The 21,550-nt window shown below is 45.7% G+C and overlaps 1 protein-coding gene across 2 annotated transcripts in view; it reads left to right on the plus strand.

The window, feature by feature from the left end:
- LOC146822221 (uncharacterized) overlaps positions 1-21,550 on the plus strand; it is a 168,703-nt gene that overhangs the window by 63,823 nt on the left and 83,330 nt on the right. For both annotated transcript variants that reach the window (XM_085613370.1, XM_085613371.1), the window contains exons 5-6: positions 913-1,068; positions 4,585-4,731. In XM_085613370.1, the coding sequence (XP_085469496.1) occupies positions 913-1,068; positions 4,585-4,731 (303 nt within the window). The remainder of the gene's footprint in view (positions 1-912; positions 1,069-4,584; positions 4,732-21,550) is intronic.

The raw sequence follows: 21,550 nt of genomic DNA on the forward strand, positions 1-21,550 counted from the left end.
TTTCGGCCGAAAACGGCTGCAAAAGCGGCGATAATTTTCTATCACCGCCTTGTAGATATGCCCCTTGGTATTAGTCCCAGACTTGTCAGGCCTAAGTCTCTCTTAACTGAAAATTCGTCAGGAAGAAAGGTGGAGCCTGGAGCCCCTGTCAGCGAGAGGTACCAATGAGGCTGAGGAGTCTCCCTCAGTTAACGCTGTCTGCAGTAACACCTTGAAGCAAGAATAAAACAGGAAGGGACTGTTTCTACTCTTCAAAGTGTCACCTGCTAGCTCCTTCCTGTACAACAGCCTGGTCCACTTTGAATAAACCTAAGCATGTTCCTACAATCTATATTCTCGTTTGGAAGGATTTCAACCGCCTCCATCATATCTACCATTCACACATTGGGGATCAGATTGGATTGCCCTCCACCCACAATAAAGCATTGCACATGCACTCTACATACATGTACGCCGCGACCTTCCCAGGTCCTGCTGGGGTCTTCACAAATCTAGGACAGAGGCATTTACTTGATTTCTGAAATATATGAGGAACAACCGGGAGGGTTCAGAGCCTTGAACACTCTGGAATACTAGTGATGGGAAGGTGCTGAAAGGATATGAAATGTGTGTTGGCTGCCAGAAAGTTGGCAAACTTATGTATGCAAAGAAAAAGAGGGTGCAGCCGATAGGCAAATAACAGTGGGAAGCAATTAAGGGGTTCATAATAATTATTTTTTTTATTTCACGCATCACAGTAAGGTAACAAAGGGCAGGTTAGAATTAGGAACATTTCTGAATTTGTTATTTTGTTGAATGAATTGAATATACTTTATGGGAATTTGACACATATTACAGTCACTTCAATTCACCTCTCTGTCAATCCTCTTTCACTTGGACCTCTTGGCCTCATCTTGACTTTTTTATTTCCAGAAAAGCAGGGATTGTGTCCGATGGCTCCCAGCTACCCGACTTGTGCCGACCTCCACAGCCCACCCGTGAATGAATGCAGCACAGACCAGCAGTGCCCAGGAGTTCAGAAGTGCTGTGAATATGGCTGCAAGCTGCAGTGCCTGAACCCAGTGCACGGTACTGAACTAGCCATGAAACCAACCATAACATGCTCATTTCCTGAGGGGATCTGGATTTATCTTTGGGTTGAAGACATTCGCCCATGTTTTGAAAAAGCTACAACAACTTAATTGGCTGCACTTCCACAAAATACTTTAATCCCTCGAATTGTACAGTGCGGCTAATCACCCTTTTGGGTACCCAGGCACTTCAATTCCAATCCCCCTCCATCATCAATTGCATCCATTAAGTCTTGATTGCGGTTTTTTGGAGACAAATGTTTTTCATATATGGTCCTCAGGGCCGGCCTTAGGGCAGTGCGGCTGGTGCGGCCGCACTGGGCTCCGACCTGTGAAGGGGGGCGCTGACCTCAGGGGGGCACTGTGTTTAGGAATAACTTATGATTAGAGAGATGAGGGACGCTTTTGCCCAGTGTTAGTGAGAGGATATGAGGAGGCGATCATGGGGTGTGGGGGTGCCAAAAATGATTGTCGCACCGGCCGCCACCAGCACTTAAGCCGGCCCTGATCATCCTGAAAGGCACTTGCGCTCTGACTCCCAAGGTATTCCTAAATTTTAATATCCGGAGAGGGACCTCCTTCCATGCCCCAGGTGCTCTCTTGCGGTACAATCTGCCCAAGATACTACCCCTCTGCACAAATTCTTCCTGGCATGGACTATCTTACCCCAACTAATTTACCCCGAGATTTCAGGGATAACTTCTGAGCCAACTTCCTCTGTATTCGGCCCCATACCTTAGCACGGAATAGTTATTCCTGAAAGTATGTCCTCGGTTTAGGAATCATAAAATAGTATTTCTACCACTATATTTACTTTTTTCCCTGGCCTTTACCTATGCCTTGATTCCTTAGTATGGCTTCCTATGTCTATAACCTTGTATATCTTCCCATACCCTGGTACCTCTCCCGCTACCGATACCGTAGTTTCCTTAGCATTTCATATGAGCCACTACTCCCCCACCTATATATACTTGTTTATCTTTCCTCTCCTCTAGTACCTCTACCCAAGCTTTTACCCTACTACAACTTCCTCTTCCCTGACATCTCTTCCTGCCTGTACCCATACTCTAGCACCTCTATTCGTGCCTACAGCCTATTCCATCTGGCATGACCACGCCCCTAGTATCTCTAGCCCTAAATATACCATAGTACATCAACCTCTACCACATCCTAGTACCACTACCCCAGGCTAAACCCAAGCACCTCTTTCCCTAACTATATCATGGTACCCCTACCAATGCCTACTCCTTAGTATCCCTACCCCTATATTTACTCTTGTTTATCTTACCTATGCTTTATTACCTTTACCCCTGGCTAAACTCAAGTACCGCGACAATTATTGATTCCTCAATCCCCACTTATATCATTGTTCCTGTATACCACATATTAATATAGGGTCTCTGCCCCAACTCCATCCTAATTGCTTTGTATTACTCCTGCTCATTTTCTCCTTGATGGTTTTCTCTTGCCCCGTTCTCTTAAGCCCGTTGTTCCCTTTACTTTTACTTTTTTGTTTAATATCTTCACATTTTTTTCAGGTAAATGGAGTTTTCTTGTTTCGAAAATTACCAAATAGAGTGTCACAAGCATGGAGTAGTCAGGCGGATGTTCTTCATTTTGCAACTTTTCTGAACCAGCTGTATAGACACACCCAGGACGTGGCTGAAGCATAGGTATATATATATATTCCTATATATATATATACCTATATATATATATATATATATATATATATATATATATATATATATATATATATATATATATACATAGGCATATATATATATACCTATATATATACAATAGGACCATGGCAGTTCAGGGCACATTTTAACATTAAATTTACCTGGCTGACTTACCAAAATGGCAGAGGGAGCAGGAGTGACATGCCATACCTTAGAAATACAATGACATCACAATGTGGACCCCTTAATTCAACTTAAACCCTCAACAGACTCTGGTTTGCTGCTAATGGCCTCTGAGAAGCAGTGGCGGCTGGCATGTACCAAGGGTGGTGAGTGGGTGACAAAAACAAAAATACGCAACTTCCTTCTCCTTCTGTCTTCTCTCAAGGCAGGCAACTCGGGACCCAGCCAAGTCCCCTAACCAATTCTGGTGCTTCTCTAACCAGCATGAGAGCAGTGCCAGGATTGGAGGGAGCAGGCTCACCCAGAGCTCTCAAGAGCCCGGGAGGACTGAGCTTTCTCTAACCCAGCTGGGTTAGAGAAGCTCAAAATGTGCATGTCTGGCTGGCAAAGAGACATGCACAGCTTCCTGTTGCCACTCAGCAGCACTGGCCCCGCCCTGTCCTGTCACTCAGTTCTGGATGGGCTGGTTGCTGAAAAATAAAATGGTACTAAATAAAGTTTAATACCATTTTATTTTTCAGCTCTGGCCTGGGGCTTCTGAGAAGGACAAGCAGTGGAGACTAAAGAATAGATAGCAATGACAGTGCAAGGGGTAGCAAAAGGAAAGCCAGGCAGAGAAGGTGCTACCTTTTGCTACTGCTACGTGGGTGATGTGAACTCTGAATTGAATAAGATCTGACTCACAAACCCATACTTCATTTATAAACAGTGGCACTTGAACCCATAACAAATGTCAAGTGGCAACTCAGCCTCAGAGCTTTTGGAGGTAACCAATAATTATAAAGTGTATCTTTGTTGTACCTTTCCATTGCAGGCAGAGGCGCACTGTGACTCTGGGTACCTTGGGAATGGCAAACAGATGCTCACCGCTGTTCATATTGACTCCCAACATCCTCCCATCCAATCAGGATCTGTTTCTCAGCGCTTGGGTTAATGGACAAGCATGTCAATTGATGCGGAAATGGGTCGGCACCTAACTCCTAGGTATAGGTGTGTTGTAGTAACCATGCCACTGTCTGCAGTGCCTTGTCCAGGTGTCTCCTCTCTTAGGACACAGACCAAACCTGTGGAACTGTATTGAGCCAGAGATGGTGGACTAAAGAACCTTCCTGCTCCAGTGACTAGGATGTGAAGCAAAAACAGACACATTGACGTGGCTGGGGTTGGGAAGATATACCACGGGCAGGCACATAGACAGTGGGAGACTATAGGCTTAAGGCAAGTGCCAAACCTTTGAAACACCATACTTACACCTTGGCCCTACAATTGAATGGTTCCTTCCAATGGCCATGTTCTAGATGTTCAGATCAGTATTGTGCTTACTGATAAGATGAAGAGTGGTCTAGTGTTGGCAAAAAGGAGGAAACTGGGACAAGAATATGGAATAGCAAAAATATACGTAACAGCCGATCAGCCATGAACATGCAATAAAATAACTCCTTTCAGCAAAAGCCTTGGATTGAAGAGCTTGTTGTCAGGTCTAACACTACTTTAAGTGTAATTGGGGAATATGTAATAACTTTAGCAAACAAAGCTGTTAAGTCAGTGTTTTTATAACAAAAAACATTTCTGCAACATGTTATCTTCAAATGTAAAATCCCAGACAAGTAGAAATCTTATTTAATAATTCCCTGCTTCTGTTTCAGATAAAGTTGGTATCTGTCCGGCCTTCAACAGGTCCATCTGTCTACATTCTCGTCCTTCTCCCGCGGAATGCAGCCATGACAATCAGTGCCCAGGAACTCAGAGGTGCTGCTGCCATGGAAACTGCAGGATGGAATGCACATCTAGTGGTGAGGAGATTTTAAGGCCTTATTTAGGAATGCATGGTCGATCAAACAGTCCATGTTAAATATTTAGAGTGATAACCAGATCAGTTTCAACTCCAAAATAACCCAGGCATTGGCAAAATTAGTAGGTCTTGCCTTCTGTTAGGGAAACGTGTTTGGTTTGGTAATAGTTAGCCAACTTTGTATGTGCCACCCACAGCTGCCCTAGAAAGAAAATCCCATGAAGTTACACTTTGGGCTGGAATAACGTGGAAGTTGGAAGTAAACATGTTTGCAGAATAGAGTACATTATGTTATGTTATGTTATGTTATACTGATTTATAAAGCGCACAGCTGCCCCAGCAAAGGGGCGTCCCGGCGCTGCAGCATTAAAGAGCGGAACCAAATCACTAAAACAGAGAAACAGCAAGAGGAGTGGAATAAGAAGGAAGAACGTTAAGCAAGGGGAAAAAGAAAAGTTTTAATCGCCTTCCTAAAGCCGGACAAACAGGTCATGCTACGGATCTGGACAAATGCAAAAACAACAATTGATGGACAGAATGAAGAACAATGTCATACATTCACCCCAGTACAGAGATCTGGGCCTAAATCCATCGTTTTTTTGCTCACCATGCCATTCCAGTTTGAACCCAGCCATATGCAAATCAGTCTTGACCCTGTGCCCCATGGGAACAGTCCAGCCCGAACTGCCAAGCCAGGTCCTCCCTGGACTGGAAACAAGCATCCTAGGACCGGTTTCGGGCTTTCAGCCCTCGTCAGCCAGGATAGCTTGATTCCAGTGGCATGGAGAGCAAGGGACTCACGTCTGAGCATACCCTTCCCACTCGGGGTGACAAATGCAAAAACAACAATTGATGGACAGAATGAAGAACAATGTCATACATTCACCCCAGTACAGAGATCTGGGCCTAAATCCATCGTTTTTTTGCTCACCATGCCATTCCAGTTTGAACCCAGCCATATGCAAATCAGTCTTGACCCTGTGCCCCATGGGAACAGTCCAGCCCGAACTGCCAAGCCAGGTCCTCCCTGGACTGGAAACAAGCATCCTAGGACCGGTTTCGGGCTTTCAGCCCTCGTCAGCCAGGATAGCTTGATTCCAGTGGCATGGAGAGCAAGGGACTCACGTCTGAGCATACCCTTCCCACTCGGGGTGACAAATGCAAAAACAACAATTGATGGACAGAATGAAGAACAATGTCATACATTCACCCCAGTACAGAGATCTGGGCCTAAATCCATCGTTTTTTTGCTCACCATGCCATTCCAGTTTGAACCCAGCCATATGCAAATCAGTCTTGACCCTGTGCCCCATGGGAACAGTCCAGCCCGAACTGCCAAGCCAGGTCCTCCCTGGACTGGAAACAAGCATCCTAGGACCGGTTTCGGGCTTTCAGCCCTCGTCAGCCAGGATAGCTTGATTCCAGTGGCATGGAGAGCAAGGGACTCACGTCTGAGCATACCCTTCCCACTCGGGGTGACAAATGCAAAAACAACAATTGATGGACAGAATGAAGAACAATGTCATACATTCACCCCAGTACAGAGATCTGGGCCTAAATCCATCGTTTTTTTGCTCACCATGCCATTCCAGTTTGAACCCAGCCATATGCAAATCAGTCTTGACCCTGTGCCCCATGGGAACAGTCCAGCCCGAACTGCCAAGCCAGGTCCTCCCTGGACTGGAAACAAGCATCCTAGGACCGGTTTCGGGCTTTCAGCCCTCGTCAGCCAGGATAGCTTGATTCCAGTGGCATGGAGAGCAAGGGACTCACGTCTGAGCATACCCTTCCCACTCGGGGTGACAAATGCAAAAACAACAATTGATGGACAGAATGAAGAACAATGTCATACATTCACCCCAGTACAGAGATCTGGGCCTAAATCCATCGTTTTTTTGCTCACCATGCCATTCCAGTTTGAACCCAGCCATATGCAAATCAGTCTTGACCCTGTGCCCCATGGGAACAGTCCAGCCCGAACTGCCAAGCCAGGTCCTCCCTGGACTGGAAACAAGCATCCTAGGACCGGTTTCGGGCTTTCAGCCCTCGTCAGCCAGGATAGCTTGATTCCAGTGGCATGGAGAGCAAGGGACTCACGTCTGAGCATACCCTTCCCACTCGGGGTGACAAATGCAAAAACAACAATTGATGGACAGAATGAAGAACAATGTCATACATTCACCCCAGTACAGAGATCTGGGCCTAAATCCATCGTTTTTTTGCTCACCATGCCATTCCAGTTTGAACCCAGCCATATGCAAATCAGTCTTGACCCTGTGCCTGTGCTTGATTCCGGTCCAGGGAAGACATGGCTTGGCAGTTCGGGCTGGACTGTTCCCATGAGGCACAGGGTCAAGACTGATTTGCATATGGCCATGTCTAAACTGGGGTGGCGTAGTGGGCAAAAGAACGATGGATTTAACCCAGATCTCTTGACTGGCGGAGAATGTCTGCATTGTCAGCATTCCGTCCATCATTTGTTTGTTGTAACGCTTTTCGCCCTAAGTGGGATGGGTATTCCCAGATGTGGGACCCGTGCTCACTACGCCACTGGAGTCAAGCTATCCTGGCTGATGACGGCTGATAGCCAGAAACCGGTCCTAGGATGCTTGCTTCCGGTCCAGGGAAGACATGGCTTGGCAGTTCGGGCTGGATTGTTCCCATGAGGCACAGGGTCAAGACTGATTTGCATATGGCCATGTCTAAACTGGGGTGGCGTAGTGGACAAAAGAATGATGGATTTAACCCAGATCTCTTGACTGGGGGAGAATGTTTGCATTGTCAGCATTCCGTCCATCATTTGTTTGTTGTAACGCTTTTCGCCCTAAGTGGGATGGGTATTCCCAGACGTGGGACCCGTGCTCACTACGCCACTGGAGTCAAGCTATCCTGGCTGATGACGGCTGATAGCCAGAAACCGGTCCTAGGATGCTTGATTCCGGTCCAGGGAAGACATGGCTTGGCAGTTCGGGCTGGACTGTTCCCATGAGGCACAGGGTCAAGACTGATTTGCATATGGCCATGTCTAAACTGGGGTGGTGTAGTGGGCAAAAGAACGATGGATTTAACCCAGATCTCTTGACTGGGGGAGAATGTTTGCATTGTCAGCATTCCGTCCATCATTTGTTTGTTGTAACGCTTTTCGCCCTAAGTGGGATGGGTATTCCCAGACGTGGGACCCGTGCTCACTACGCCACTGGAGTCAAGCTATCCTGGCTGATGACGGCTGATAGCCAGAAACCGGTCCTAGGATGCTTGATTCCGGTCCAGGGAAGACATGGCTTGGCAGTTCGGGCTGGACTGTTCCCATGAGGCACAGGGTCAAGACTGATTTGCATATGGCCATGTCTAAACTGGGGTGGTGTAGTGGGCAAAAGAACGATGGATTTAACCCAGATCTCTTGACTGGGGGAGAATGTTTGCATTGTCAGCATTCCGTCCATCATTTGTTTGTTGTAACGCTTTTCGCCCTAAGTGGGATGGGTATTCCCAGACGTGGGACCCGTGCTCACTACGCCACTGGAGTCAAGCTATCCTGGCTGATGACGGCTGATAGCCAGAAACCGGTCCTAGGATGCTTGATTCCGGTCCAGGGAAGACATGGCTTGGCAGTTCGGGCTGGACTGTTCCCATGAGGCACAGGGTCAAGACTGATTTGCATATGGCCATGTCTAAACTGGGGTGGTGTAGTGGGCAAAAGAACGATGGATTTAACCCAGATCTCTTGACTGGGGGAGAATGTTTGCATTGTCAGCATTCCGTCCATCATTTGTTTGTTGTAACGCTTTTCGCCCTAAGTGGGATGGGTATTCCCAGACGTGGGACCCGTGCTCACTACGCCACTGGAGTCAAGCTATCCTGGCTGATGACGGCTGATAGCCAGAAACCGGTCCTAGGATGCTTGATTCCGGTCCAGGGAAGACATGGCTTGGCAGTTCGGGCTGGACTGTTCCCATGAGGCACAGGGTCAAGACTGATTTGCATATGGCCATGTCTAAACTGGGGTGGTGTAGTGGGCAAAAGAACGATGGATTTAACCCAGATCTCTTGACTGGGGGAGAATGTTTGCATTGTCAGCATTCCGTCCATCATTTGTTTGTTGTAACGCTTTTCGCCCTAAGTGGGATGGGTATTCCCAGACGTGGGACCCGTGCTCACTACGCCACTGGAGTCAAGCTATCCTGGCTGATGACGGCTGATAGCCAGAAACCGGTCCTAGGATGCTTGATTCCGGTCCAGGGAAGACATGGCTTGGCAGTTCGGGCTGGACTGTTCCCATGAGGCACAGGGTCAAGACTGATTTGCATATGGCCATGTCTAAACTGGGGTGGTGTAGTGGGCAAAAGAACGATGGATTTAACCCAGATCTCTTGACTGGGGGAGAATGTTTGCATTGTCAGCATTCCGTCCATCATTTGTTTGTTGTAACGCTTTTCGCCCTAAGTGGGATGGGTATTCCCAGACGTGGGACCCGTGCTCACTACGCCACTGGAGTCAAGCTATCCTGGCTGATGACGGCTGATAGCCAGAAACCGGTCCTAGGATGCTTGATTCCGGTCCAGGGAAGACATGGCTTGGCAGTTCGGGCTGGACTGTTCCCATGAGGCACAGGGTCAAGACTGATTTGCATATGGCCATGTCTAAACTGGGGTGGTGTAGTGGGCAAAAGAACGATGGATTTAACCCAGATCTCTTGACTGGGGGAGAATGTTTGCATTGTCAGCATTCCGTCCATCATTTGTTTGTTGTAACGCTTTTCGCCCTAAGTGGGATGGGTATTCCCAGACGTGGGACCCGTGCTCACTACGCCACTGGAGTCAAGCTATCCTGGCTGATGACGGCTGATAGCCAGAAACCGGTCCTAGGATGCTTGATTCCGGTCCAGGGAAGACATGGCTTGGCAGTTCGGGCTGGACTGTTCCCATGAGGCACAGGGTCAAGACTGATTTGCATATGGCCATGTCTAAACTGGGGTGGTGTAGTGGGCAAAAGAACGATGGATTTAACCCAGATCTCTTGACTGGGGGAGAATGTTTGCATTGTCAGCATTCCGTCCATCATTTGTTTGTTGTAACGCTTTTCGCCCTAAGTGGGATGGGTATTCCCAGACGTGGGACCCGTGCTCACTACGCCACTGGAGTCAAGCTATCCTGGCTGATGACGGCTGATAGCCAGAAACCGGTCCTAGGATGCTTGATTCCGGTCCAGGGAAGACATGGCTTGGCAGTTCGGGCTGGACTGTTCCCATGAGGCACAGGGTCAAGACTGATTTGCATATGGCCATGTCTAAACTGGGGTGGTGTAGTGGGCAAAAGAACGATGGATTTAACCCAGATCTCTTGACTGGGGGAGAATGTTTGCATTGTCAGCATTCCGTCCATCATTTGTTTGTTGTAACGCTTTTCGCCCTAAGTGGGATGGGTATTCCCAGACGTGGGACCCGTGCTCACTACGCCACTGGAGTCAAGCTATCCTGGCTGATGACGGCTGATAGCCAGAAACCGGTCCTAGGATGCTTGATTCCGGTCCAGGGAAGACATGGCTTGGCAGTTCGGGCTGGACTGTTCCCATGAGGCACAGGGTCAAGACTGATTTGCATATGGCCATGTCTAAACTGGGGTGGTGTAGTGGGCAAAAGAACGATGGATTTAACCCAGATCTCTTGACTGGGGGAGAATGTTTGCATTGTCAGCATTCCGTCCATCATTTGTTTGTTGTAACGCTTTTCGCCCTAAGTGGGATGGGTATTCCCAGACGTGGGACCCGTGCTCACTACGCCACTGGAGTCAAGCTATCCTGGCTGATGACGGCTGATAGCCAGAAACCGGTCCTAGGATGCTTGATTCCGGTCCAGGGAAGACATGGCTTGGCAGTTCGGGCTGGACTGTTCCCATGAGGCACAGGGTCAAGACTGATTTGCATATGGCCATGTCTAAACTGGGGTGGTGTAGTGGGCAAAAGAACGATGGATTTAACCCAGATCTCTTGACTGGGGGAGAATGTTTGCATTGTCAGCATTCCGTCCATCATTTGTTTGTTGTAACGCTTTTCGCCCTAAGTGGGATGGGTATTCCCAGACGTGGGACCCGTGCTCACTACGCCACTGGAGTCAAGCTATCCTGGCTGATGACGGCTGATAGCCAGAAACCGGTCCTAGGATGCTTGATTCCGGTCCAGGGAAGACATGGCTTGGCAGTTCGGGCTGGACTGTTCCCATGAGGCACAGGGTCAAGACTGATTTGCATATGGCCATGTCTAAACTGGGGTGGTGTAGTGGGCAAAAGAACGATGGATTTAACCCAGATCTCTTGACTGGGGGAGAATGTTTGCATTGTCAGCATTCCGTCCATCATTTGTTTGTTGTAACGCTTTTCGCCCTAAGTGGGATGGGTATTCCCAGACGTGGGACCCGTGCTCACTACGCCACTGGAGTCAAGCTATCCTGGCTGATGACGGCTGATAGCCAGAAACCGGTCCTAGGATGCTTGATTCCGGTCCAGGGAAGACATGGCTTGGCAGTTCGGGCTGGACTGTTCCCATGAGGCACAGGGTCAAGACTGATTTGCATATGGCCATGTCTAAACTGGGGTGGTGTAGTGGGCAAAAGAACGATGGATTTAACCCAGATCTCTTGACTGGGGGAGAATGTTTGCATTGTCAGCATTCCGTCCATCATTTGTTTGTTGTAACGGATCTGGACAGGCAGAGAGTTCCAAAACTTGGCTGCCAAACAGCAAAAAGACCGCCCCCCCGCACGAAGGCGTTTAATACGGGGGACAGTGACCAAATGTTTCCCCAAGGAGCGCAGCTGACGCGCAGGAACATATGGAACAAGTAAGCGAGCTAAGCTGTACCTTCAAAAAGAGTGTTATGTAAAGATGGCAGAAGATTGTTTCATTGTAAGTTGTGAACTTTATAGACATGCCCAGCAGAATGTTGCATAGTCGCTTCTTTGGGCAAAGGGTTGATATTTTTGTTGCATTGTTAAGAAAACCTTAGTTGGTATTATTTAGATCAAAGCACTGCTACTAGGCTGCTTAAGAGTATGACTTCTGCGCTGGCTAAAGTGGCCTTTCCCAGCCTTTGATCCCTGGCTGTACTCGATAGGAAAGAGCCTCCCAGATGTAAGTTGTTCTATTGTCTAAGTTCTTGGTAGATCATTATCAAGATCTTAAAGTAAATACCCATGTGTAATTCAAACTCTCAACAGATCAGAGACCCCATAGGTACTAGATTTAGCACCATGTGTCAAGCAATAGTGATGTAGTTGTTGTTTCTAACCATCTCCACCCAGCCATAATGATGAGGAGCCTTCAGGCAATGGACTCCTTCCTAATGCCCACAGTCACGGTCGGTATTCAAACATCCATTAGGGTCAGGCAGCAGGTTGAGCTCTGACAGCCACCACCTCTACGGAAGACTTTGACCCTGATAAAGGTATGGCCTTCAGTTGAAATCACTCCCTCGAACCTCTCTGATAGTATCAAATGATCCGCAGTATTAAAGAAGTCTGAGTGACCATTCAGTTTCTAGATAGCTGACTGACCAGTTTGTGGCCAATAACAGTTGAATGAATTCAACAAAGTCTATCAGAGAATATTCAGTTTATGAACTAAACAATGGTTGGATTTCTTGATTTCATGAAGATTATAATTTGCAGGAGGCAGTGCTTATCATTGGGGATTCAGAGAGCACGGTGGTGCTGTACTGCTGGCCCGCCTTGGCCGAGTCTTTTCCGCGGGTAGGGAGGGGATCGCAGTGTGCATTGAGTGCATTGAGTGCTGGCCAGACCTAGTGAAAGGCTTTGTGATCATGGAGGCTGTAATACGTAAGCGCAACCGAACAGGAGCCATAGCTCCTAGGAGACCCCATTTCCTGTTGAGGTTTGGAGATGGAAGTGGCTATCTTGGATTGCTAGGTATAGCTTCCTGCATGTTTCATGGCATCCTTGCAGGACAAACGAGTTGCTATGTACCTGCAACTAGGACCTTTGCTTCATGAATTGTAATTTTTGTTGGGGAAAGACTATCTTTGAATTGCTTTTTTCATTTACATTTTATTGCCAAAGACTTTGGGGACCAATTACAGTCTTTTGAACCTTAATTATTTTTGTGAAGGAACAGAACAGAAAGGATTGTATTATCAACGCATAACAGACTTATGTTAGCTATTGAACATATAAGCCACCTTGAAAACAATGATTAAAGCACAAAAAAATTCTGAAGTATAAACCTATATTTGGAGTATGCTTTTTAGATGTGTAGAAAGACAATATAACATTTTTCAATGGTCATTGGTCAAGAAAATAATTATAATGGAAAAATACTTTTTTTTTAAATTGAAAGTACAAAATACAAATACAGAGATGAAAAAAAAACCTTTTTTATCACAACCCGCCCCCCTACCCGCCCTCTGCCCCCCCCCCCGGCTCTAAAAACATCAGAGTAGGCATTGGTTGATGAATAATCTATTACAGTTATTCAATGTCTAATATTTCAAAGATCGAGAAGACAGTGGGCCAAGAGTAGAGAAAAGACGGATAACGAAAGAAGAGAAGAAGAAGAGAGAGGAAAGAGAAAATATCTAAAAGCAATATAAACAATTGTGCAATATATCCTATAACATTAAAACTTATTGATGACATCAGCAGTATGAGTACAGGAGTGTCTCAACTAACATCAGACAAGATCAAATATAATTGTAATTATCCCTCAGGATATCCCCCAGAGGAGTGAAAACTATTGCAAGATCCCTGTTAAGTCTATCTATCTAAGCCAAGCGGATAACGGTTGCCAGATAGCAAGGCCCTTTTGTTCCCCCCTATTGCCCATTTTGGAAAATATAGCCTTTTCCATGTTATAAGTAGACATCAGTCTAGCTAACCAGTGAGAGAATAGTGGAGGGTTAGGGTCCCTCCATCATGACGTTATACAGAGAGGCAGAATGGTCATAGCAACAAAGATAAGTGCGCCTCCATTTTTTCTGCAAACATTGTCTTGCGTGCCTAATAGAACAGTCGGGGGTGTTAGTTGAATGTCTTGTGACAGAAAGTTGCTAAAAAAGTCCTCTCTCTGACCCAATAAAGGAATAAGTGGGGGACAAGTAGTGAACATATGAATCGAGTCCGCGCAGAACTCTGCACATCTGGGACAGAATGTTCCCGCCCACCATTTTGCAACTCTACCCTGTGTAATATAGAAGAAGAAAGCGGTTTTAAAAAATTGTGCCTGCAGTTTAGCTGATAGCAAATCGCTCATAGCTGATTGTATAGCTTGGTTAAATATGTTATAAGAAATATTTAGATACCTTTGCCATTTACTTGCAGTGGCGAGCATGTCGTCAGGCATCAAGCTAACTAGTTTAGTATATATATAACCGATCCTGGGCAGGGTAGAGTTTTGTAGTTTGTCAATGAGGTCCACTCTAGAAAAGCCAGCAGTACCCCCAGTCTTACGGGATAAAAAGTCTCTTATAGCCATGTATTTAAAAGACTGATATCCCCCCAATTGAAATTTAGTTTTCGGAGCACAAAATGATTTAATACCATCGATGGATATCAGATCTCCCATTTTCAGTATGCCTGTACGATTCCATTCAGACATATAGGAAGCGTTGAATATCGATGGTAAATTGGAGTTGTTTTTGAGAGGGGTATAATAATTTAAACTACCCAGCCCAAAAGTTTTCCAAATATTGGAGAAGACTTTAAAGATATTAATTAAAGTCTTAAATCTTACCCGCTTGAAATAGCCGTAGGAGAGCTGCCTCCAAAGGCATCCACGGATCTTTTCCCTCAGAAGCAAATAATAAGGTGATGGTAGACCTAAATCTGGGGTATGTGGATGTTCTTGCAGCAAATCTTCACTATATTGCATGAGCGCAGCCCAATAATAAAATTTCAGATTAGGTAGTGCCCAGCCACCCCTCTCTCAGGGAAGCGATAGCAGTTTAAAAGCCCGCCTTGGCCGGGAATATGCCCAGACAAATTGAGAAAAAATATGGTCACATTTTTGCAGCATCACTTTGCTCATCTCCAAGGGAATGGCTCTAAAAAAGTAGAGCAATTTAGGAAAGTAGGTCATCTTAATGAAGTTGCATCTCCCTACAATGGTAAGATGTAAATTGTTTAGTCTTTTAAGTGCCTGTTTAGTTTCAGTGGCTAACGGGGTCAGTTTTTTTTCTACAATTAGATCAGTATCAGCCATTCAAGTGACCCCCAGATATTTTGCAGACTGTACCACCCGGATATCTGCCCAGTCAATTTGATCGTTGTTGATGATCTGGGTTTTGCCTTGGTTAAGTGCATATCCTGATACTTTCCCAAATTTTTTTGCCTCTAGTTCTAAAGCGCTAATGGTGGTCACAGGATCAGGGGTGGCCACTGCCAGGTCATCGGCATAAGCCATAATTTTGGTATCTTGCCCACATCTGCTCACCGCTCGGATAGTTTGATTGTTTTCTATAGCCTTTATAAAAGGATCTATATAGAGAGCGAAGAGCAGAGGTGAACACGGACACCCCTGACGGGTCCCTCGTGATATTTTGATCTGCTCCGCCGGGGTCCCATTAAATAATACCTTAGCTGTGGGATTATTATAGAGAGCTTGTATGGCTTGTATTGCTTTAGGTCCAAAGCCCATTTTCTTCATAACAGCCCAAAGAAATACCCAGGAGACCCAATCAAACGCTTTCTCAGCGTCAAGTAGAATTAGTGAGATCGGGTCTCCTGTTACTTGAGCTGCATCCAATAGTGTAATAGCTCTACGAATATTTTCAGTTGTACTTTTTTTAGGGATAAACCCATGTTGCCGTTGCGAAACCAGGGTCTCTATTCTCAATGATAATCTTGAAGCGAATACCTTGGCATATATCTTAGAGTCACAGTTAATTAGGGTAATTGGTCGATACGATCCCATTTCTAGAGGGGATTTATATTTTTTGGGGAATATCACTATATTGGCATTAGACCAAGATTCCGGATGAGGTGCTCCACTAAAGATGGATTCTACCAGTGTAATAAGAATGTTTTTAATCTGGGGGGCAAATATTTTATAAAACTCCATGGATATGTGGTCTGTACCTGTCGCTTTCCCATCCGAAAGGCTTCCTAAGGCTTTGGCTATCTCTTCCCATCCAGGGGGTTCCTCAAGTTGGTCACAATCCTCGGGTTAAGTGCCGCCAGGGTAATCTGGTCTAAATAGGCCAGACTTTCCTCTTCTCTCAGTTTTGATGTCCCTATATTATCTTCTGAATAGAGATTCTGATAAAAATCACAAAATGCATTAAGGGTCTTACTTTTATCTTTTGTGATCTCTCCAGTGCTTAGCTGGACAGACTGGATTTCACTAGCAGACACCTGTTGTCTAATTCTGAGAGCAAGTTGGTGGCCAATGTTATCACCACATTCATATATTTTTTTTCCCTGTCAGAGGCCCATTTCTTAGCAATTCTTTCTGCAAATATGGACCCTATTTCTGCCTTACTAGCTTTTACTTCCAACAGAGCATTTTCGATTTCAGCCCCTAAATTAACTGCTAAGATTAGTTTTTCCTCTGCTTTTTTCATCATGTCATGAGCCCTTGTAGTTGTGCTTTATCTTTTTTATTCTGTCTGATGGAATACCGCAGGGTTTCGCCTCTAATGCCCGCCTTCATTGCGTCCCAAACGGTTCTCACTACTGCTGATCCTAAATTAATTTCCAAAAACTCTTTAATCCACTCCTGCATGTGTGAGCGGTAACCCTCATCATATAATAGGGCTTTTTCAAAGCTCTAATTCAAGGTTTCTTTCCTAAGCCCTAGCCCGGTAATGCTCAAGACAAGGGGGTTGTGGTACGACATAATTCGTGGGGCCATCTCAATAGAGCAGTTTTGGAGTATTGATGTAGACACAAGAACATAATCTAATCTAGCAAGTGACAGGTGTGGGGCTAAGAAATATGTGTGCCCCGGATGAGTGGGTTTTAGATTAGCCCAGACGTCACTAAGTCCGTGTGTTTGTATTAGATTAAGTAGGGCCTGATAAACTTTGGGCTTCCTGCCTGTGTAAGACCAATGATCGTTTGCCTTCCAGTTACTGGGTAGATTAATATTCAAATCCCCAGATATTACCAGTGGTAAAGGCCAATGGGCAAGTTCGCCCGTGATCCAGTTAATGACCCCAGGGTCATCAGTGTTATTCCCATATATGGAGCATAGTGTAAAGCCCGAATTAGGGGGGAGATGACACTCTGTGATTACCCATCTACCCAGAGGATCAGATTTTACCCTGTTAGAAGTCAATGGATATCTATGTTGGCCCAGCACTCCGACTCCTCTTGTCTTTGCCCCCTGGGAGGTTCCCCCTATAACCCTGTTCCCCAATGAGTTTAATAAGTGCTTCTGGGATCCCTCCACAAGTGTTTCTTGCAGGGTGATAAGTTCAGCTCCCAAAAAACGTAAACCCTGGGCTACTCTTTGCCGTTTTAAAACATCATTCAGGCCACATATATTGACGGACACAATTTTTAAGGAACATTGATTATTCATATTATCTGACATTTTTTCACTGCTTTTTTCCTAACTGTATATCCTGTATATCCTGTGCTATCAAATCTTTGGTAATTCTCACAATATATTAACATTTTTACTTTTTTACACATTTTTTTTCCCCTTTTCCTATTGTCTTTTCTTTTACCTTGTGTTTTACCCTTCTTTTTTTGCATATTATATTTTCCTTATCTGATATCAAATTTACCAGTATCATGAACGCCATCACCAACAATTTGTGCCCCCCCCACACCCCTTCACAATTAGAGCAATAAGTAGGATCCTGAATGATGGTTGTCAGTTAAGATGCATCGCCGCTAGGCTACGCCCTTAAGTTAAAGAAGAGGCATTTATCGGCCTTATATCTTAAATTTCTAAGCCTCAGAGCGCATTTTTTCTTTTCCTTACATTTTCTTTTTTTCCCCCCTCTAGCCTTTTATTTATTTATTATCTTTTTTTTCCCGCCTTAATCTCCCCTAGGTAGTCCCCTGCTTTGACCTCAGACATGAAGATTCATGTGGTCCCATTCAAAATCACCTTCAGTCTGGCAGGATTCATTAAAAACACTTGGGCACCTAGCTGTTGAAATGGGGTGATTAATTGGCGCAGATGCCATCTGCGCTCTACCATTGTATGGCAAAAGTCAGGTTTGGCAAAAAACATCACCCCATTAGCCCCTTTCGGAGAATTTGGACGGGCCTGATCATATACATATTGTCTAAGAAGGAAGTTCCCTAAGAACACTAAAAATGCTTTAGGCTTTCCATCAGATGGATTGCTGCCATTTCGGTTCGATTTGATGTTGAAGGGGAATCGGTGCGCTTGCTGGATTTCGTAATCCCAGTTCCAGTTTGTTTGAGTCGGGAAAGCTTTGCGTAGTAATTGTACAATATAGTGCCTAGGGTCATCATCTTCATCTCCTTCCGGAATGCCTAGTAGTCGAAGGTTGTTCCTGCGTTGACAGTTTTCCTGTTCCTCCATTTTAATCCTAACATTTGCCAGACACTCCTCATGAGCCGACCCCTGATTTTTCAGAGTGGTTACCTCTACTTCTGAGCTTTCTGCACGACCCTCAACCATACTGACCCCGTCGCTTATGTCAGTAAATAGTTTGTTTTGTTTTCGCAGGCCCCCCTGTTGCTTTTTGGCTGCCCCCTTAGCAGCTCGATTGTCGGAGCGAACCTCTTCTTTAAAGTTCTTAATAGAAGCCAAGATTGAAGATAAGGAGGGTTCTGTCATAGGTTCTGTTACAGTTTTAGCACTCACCCAGACCTGCTCCCCTTCTTCACATGGATGATAAGACATTTGCGAGTCTGAATAGTCCCACTTGAGCTGACTCCGTCTTTTGGGGGGGTTTCTATTCTTTGCCCGACGTTGTATCGTCCCTGCATCTTTAGAAGAGTCAATACTAACGTCTTCACTAGAACTGATTTGTTCTCCATCAGAGGTGGATAGAGAGCCATCCGAGACCGAATAGAAGTGTTCACCACTAACTTCTGGAGTCCAGGGAGCTCTGAGGCCAGGATTAGGTTCGACTCTAAGGATGTAATCTGTGATGCCTTTTGTTAGATGATTTACCCCGGTTCTGCTTGCGACCGTTGACTTTATGGAGTCTGGGTGGCTAACAGCATCTTCAGAGGTTGGTGCAAACGTAAGTAAATTGGCGGGTAACTCTTCCAAAGCCGCTGAGCCTTCTGTGTGATTTTGGTCTATAGTCTGCTCGCCAAAAGATGTCTCCCTTTGTAATAGAATGTCACTTTCTTGAGGCTCCCCGGGTTAGCTCCAGGGTTTGGGTGCTCCCCAACGTCTGCAAACATTTCTACAATTGTTGGCTGAGTACCTTCCTTTCCCCCCCGGATACTCCCACTGCTCCCGGTTTTTCCAGTAGCCTGTTTTAAATAGTTAGTTTCCCTTTTACCTTTTGCTGAGTTATCAGGTGCAGCACCCTCCCCTGAAGTGTTGCTGTTTGGCGTGGGCTGAGGCACCTTTGGCTTTTTGCTTTTCCCAACTCTGGGAGCCCTGGACGACATCTGCTGTTTCTGATGTGGCTTTCTGGTTGAAGAAATAGCTCTCGAAATACACACCGAGGGAGCCGAGCAGCACAACAGCAAAAAAGACCTCCCAGCGCAGCGTGTCCTCCACCTCTCGCGCCTCCCCGGTTCCGAGAGCAAATCTGCAATGCACGCGTCCTGCTCTCTCTTAGATCCAGGGACAGAAATCCCAAAAGGAGCGCAACCAGTGGTGAAACAATGTAGCGGAGGATCAAAGAGCAGTTAAAAGATTGTATCGTTTCTCCCAGCGTTTCAATCAGCGCGGCGTTGCAGACAAGTTCCCAGTTTCTTTGGGCTGACGAGCATAACGGCAGCGGTCGTATCCTGTTTGCTCTCAGCCTCGACATCTTGGAACAGTCCGCATGGCCGATTGTCGAGCTGTGCGGCGTGCGCGGCTGAGCGACGAAGTATCAGACTGACACCATCTTGCTCCTACTACAAAATATTTCCCGTAATGGAAAAATACTTAATAAAAAATAAGAAAGAAATAATTATATTGAAAATTGCAAATTTCAAATGTCTATTGCAATTACATTTATACACATTTGTTACTTTTACCATTAGGAGGAGAGTTACTGGTTCTATGTATGTTTTTTCAAACCATTGGGGTTTCATACTGGTCATGAATAGGGAGGTGCTCCTAACTCAGTTAAGCGCTGCTTCTTCTTGTGTGGTGGACTCTAAAAGGAAACAAAGTATTTGTTAATTTGCACATGGTTTATTTCAGAGATTTCATCCTAAGGCCCACAGGGATGAGAAACTGGGAAAAAGCCTGCTCCAACTGCTACCCGGAAAGCAATGACATAGCATTTCAAGCCGCAGGTGGAACACCAATAGGTTCCAAGTTCTTACAGAACATATTGATGACATAAGAGTCAAACTGATGAAGTAATGGCAAGTTACTACATAATGTAGTCAATGAGCCGGATTCACAGGTGTAAACTGAGACATTTGGTCTCATTGAAACTTAAAGCCAAAGCTTAAATTTAACTGAAACAAAAGTCTAACTTTACAACTTGTAAATTCCCTTTGTGAATACCGAAAATCGTAACGTTAGACTTTCATCTCAGTTTAACTTCAGTTTTGATCTTAAGTCTAACTGAGGCAAAACATAAGTTAAACTGAGACAAAAGTCTAGGCACATCACTGAGTCGGCGCTGGTGGAAGTCACTGATAACATCCGAATGCTAGCGGACAATGGTCGGGCAGCACTCCTGGTGGTGCTGCTTGACCTGTCTGCAGCTTTCGACACCATCTCCCACCAGATCCTGCTCAAGCGTCTTGAGGACATAGGCATCCAGGGGAAGGCCTTAAAATGGTTGACCAATTAACTAACCGATAGAACCCAAACCACCAATCTGGGGTCTTTTTGCTCACAGACCACCAAAGTCACCAAGGGGGTACCAAAGGGCTCGTGTTTGAGCCCCACATTATTCAACATCTATGTTACCCCTTGGCTGGCCTACTGAGGAAATTAGATTTCATTCCTATCTCTTATGCCGATGACATGCAACTTCTTCTCTCCTGTGATAAATCCAACCCCAACATTCAATCCACCTTTTCGGAGGGTATGAAAGTCATCGCGCATTGGATGAGGGAAAACCTCCTTCTGCTTAATACTGAAAAATCCGAAATCATGTTGTTTGGAGAAGCAACAGTGAGATGGTCCCCCAGTTGGTGGCCTGGGGAATTCGGATCAACCCCTCCCCCTAAACAGGTGGTGAAAAATCTAGGAGTGTGGTTAGACCAGAAACTTACATTAGAGGAGCACGTGAACATTACTGCCGGGCATGCTATCACACACTCGGCCTCTGACGATGTGTTTTCCTTCTCCTGCCACTATCTACACGTAAAACCCTAATCCATACTTTGATCATTAGCCGCCTGGACTATTGCAATGCCCTGCTGATTTCTGCAAAGGAAACCTCCCTTAATAAACTACAAGTAGTTCAAAATACCGCAACCCGTTTGGTGACCAATGCCCCTCCCAGAACCGCATATATTCCGTTACTTCAAAAACTACACTGGCTTCCAGTGAAAAAGAGAATCAAATTTAAAGTCTGCTGTATGGTGTACAAATCCCTAAACAACATGGGTCCAAACTATCTGACAGGAAAGTTGGTCAGATACATGCCGTCCAGGCCCTGTGCTCCTTCACACCCCGCGCTTCAAACTAGCCCGCATGGACGGTAAAGCTTTCTCCCACCTTGCCCCGCGCTACTGGAACCAACTCCCCATCCAG

The sequence above is a fragment of the Triturus cristatus genome, chromosome 6 (assembly GCF_964204655.1).
Source record: "Triturus cristatus chromosome 6, aTriCri1.1, whole genome shotgun sequence".
Classification (NCBI taxonomy): domain Eukaryota; kingdom Metazoa; phylum Chordata; class Amphibia; order Caudata; family Salamandridae; genus Triturus; species Triturus cristatus.